The following is a 2,582-nucleotide window of genomic DNA, read 5'->3' on the forward strand; positions in this document are numbered from 1 at the left end:
TTTGTATCTAGGGCTGGAAGTGAGTCGAGCTGAGCCGAGCTAGACCAAGCTCAAGCTCGGCTCACAAAAATTGAGCTTGGCTCACGACTCGCCTCATTAACAATCGAGCTTATTTCTTAAGTTCAAGCTCGACTCACCAAAAGCTCACGAGCTGGTTCAAACTCACGAGCTGGCTCAAATAAGAGAAACATAAATACATAATCTATAATTTTATATCAATAAATTATAACTTATATATTTTTAAAAATATTTGAAAAGATCAATTTTATATATTGTTTATCTATCAATAAATTATAAATTTTTTATTTATGTCCTATATTAAAATTATATGTAAAAAATAAATATAAATATTAAATAATTAAAATTGTTATATATATAATCGAGCCAACTCACGAGCTAATGAGCTGAGCTTATCCAATCTCAAACTCGGCTCATTTAATTTATGAGTTCAATTTCAGGCTCAAGCTTGGCTCACCAACTCACGAGCTTAGCTTATCGAGCTGTTAACGAGTCGAGTTTGAGCTGGCTCATGAGCTGGCTTGACTCACTTCCAACCCTATTTGTATCCTATTATTTATCTCGTTTACAGTATAAATAAATTAATTAAGAGTATATTTCGTTTATATTGTAATAGTTAGAGCATTAATTAAGTACAATAATAACATATAATAAAAATATATCAATAATATTACTGTACGAGAATTTGACGCTTTTATTTTTGGATATGAACACTATTTTTTTTATGTTGTCACAATTGTAACAGGTATGGAGGAATTGGTATGTATAAAACACACTTGTTCATGAAGCCAAGTATTCTTGTGTGCACTCTAGAGGACTCAAGAAGAGTATTAAGTGATGACAAAAATTTTAGGCTTGCTTATCCTGAAACCGCAATAACAGTGGTTAAAACGATCTTATATGAAGTGTCAAATGAGGATCACAAGCGTTTTCGACGCCTAGTCACTGCTCCCATCATGGGTTACAATGCTTTGGCCATGTTTCTTGAGCGCATAGAGGACATTGTCGTCAATTCACTCCAAGGAATGGCTGATAATAGCATGCAACAGCCTATTGAGGTCTTCAAGGAGACCAAGTCTATCTCCATTGGAGTCATTCTTCACATCTTCATGGGATCTTACAATGAAAAGATAATCAATCAAGTTGAACATTTGTTTGGTCATATTAATGATGCCTTGTTCTCTTGGCCAATTTACTTACCTGGTTTTTCTTATTACAATGCACTCCAGGTTTGTACCCAATTCATGTTTACAAAACAACCATTAATGAAAATTCACGTGAAGTTGTTAATTAAAAACAGTTAAATAATTTGATATATTTGACTAAATTGTTATTTAATGGTCTAAATTAACAATTTCATGTAAGTTTTTACTATGTTATGATTTTTTGATTGATTTTATATGTGACATATTAATTATTAGAATCGTAAGAAGGTGCAAAAGATAGTTAAATCCGTTGTGGAGGATAGGAAGATGATGCTAAAAAATGGTGAAATGCTATCGGAAAAGAAAGATCTTGTGGATGTTCTTCTGGAACTAGAGGATGTGAATGGTCGAAAATTGAAGGGTGAAGACATTGTTGACTTGTTAATATTATTCTTAATAGCTGGTCATCTAAGTACAGCTACGGTTATGATGTGGGCAATGATTTATCTTTCTAACAACCCACTCGCCTTCAAAAAAGCTAAGGTAATTTGCTATTTTGTATTAGTATTCAAGATACGCTTCATTTCAAATAGATCTATATATAATCTCTTTAATTTTAATTCTTTTTATGTTGTAGGAGGAACAGGAAGAAATCATTAAGTCAAGGCCACCTTCGCAACAGTATTTAAGTATTGAGGAAATTAAGCAAATGGTTTATCTTACTAAGGTAATTGTAAGATCGCAAATGTTTGGTAACCAAAGAAAATCAGCAAAAAATAGCCGTAAGTTATTTTATTTAGCATTCATTAATTGTTGCGACAATTAATGAATGTTAAATAAGGCAAATTTTGACTGTTTTTTTTTGTCTTTCTAACTTTTTGTAATAATTAATAAATATTAGATAAGATAAGTTCTAATTATTTGTTGAGGAATGCTAGGAGGCCAGTAATATTTGTGATTTGTAACCATCAAATAGCTATCAAGATGATTTTAATGGTGTGAGATTGGTGTGAAATTTCATCCAATGACTCACTTTTTTTTTGCTAAAGTTGCTGTCCCTAGACTTTTCCTTATTGGTTTTGTTTTGTTAGTATTATCGTTTACTCTCTAACTTTAAGGAGATTATGGAGAAATTGCACTTAATTAATAACCTGATAATTATTAGATATTATTATGTCTTGTAGGTAATTAACGAAGTATTGCGTGTGAGCGATTTCGCCATTCCACTTTCTCGAGAGGCAACTACTGATGTCAATATCAATGGTACATTATTTTATGTTTTATCACATATAAATAGTTTTGGTAATTGCATTTTTAAGAAATATATTAAAATGTTTAATATTAATAAGTCTTCAATTTTCAGTTCATTATAAATTCATTAAAAAATAAAATAATTTTTCTTTAAAAAAATAACTACAC

General features: G+C 30.8%; 1 protein-coding gene across 2 annotated transcripts in view; it reads left to right on the forward strand.

The window, feature by feature from the left end:
• LOC107647938 (beta-amyrin 11-oxidase) overlaps positions 1–2,582 on the forward strand; it is a 7,820-nt gene that overhangs the window by 3,351 nt on the left and 1,887 nt on the right. The window contains exons 1-4 of one of the 2 annotated variants that reach the window (XM_016351986.2): positions 742–1,247; positions 1,440–1,706; positions 1,801–1,890; positions 2,348–2,426. The exons of the other annotated variant lie outside the window; for it this stretch is intronic. Coding sequence (XP_016207472.1) covers positions 780–1,247; positions 1,440–1,706; positions 1,801–1,890; positions 2,348–2,426 — 904 coding nt within the window. The 5' untranslated portion in view covers positions 742–779. Of the gene's footprint in view, positions 1–741; positions 1,248–1,439; positions 1,707–1,800; positions 1,891–2,347; positions 2,427–2,582 lie in introns of those variants that run through there. 2 annotated transcript variants of the gene reach the window in all.

Source organism: Arachis ipaensis, chromosome B06 (assembly GCF_000816755.2).
Source record: "Arachis ipaensis cultivar K30076 chromosome B06, Araip1.1, whole genome shotgun sequence".
NCBI classification, from domain to species: domain Eukaryota; kingdom Viridiplantae; phylum Streptophyta; class Magnoliopsida; order Fabales; family Fabaceae; genus Arachis; species Arachis ipaensis.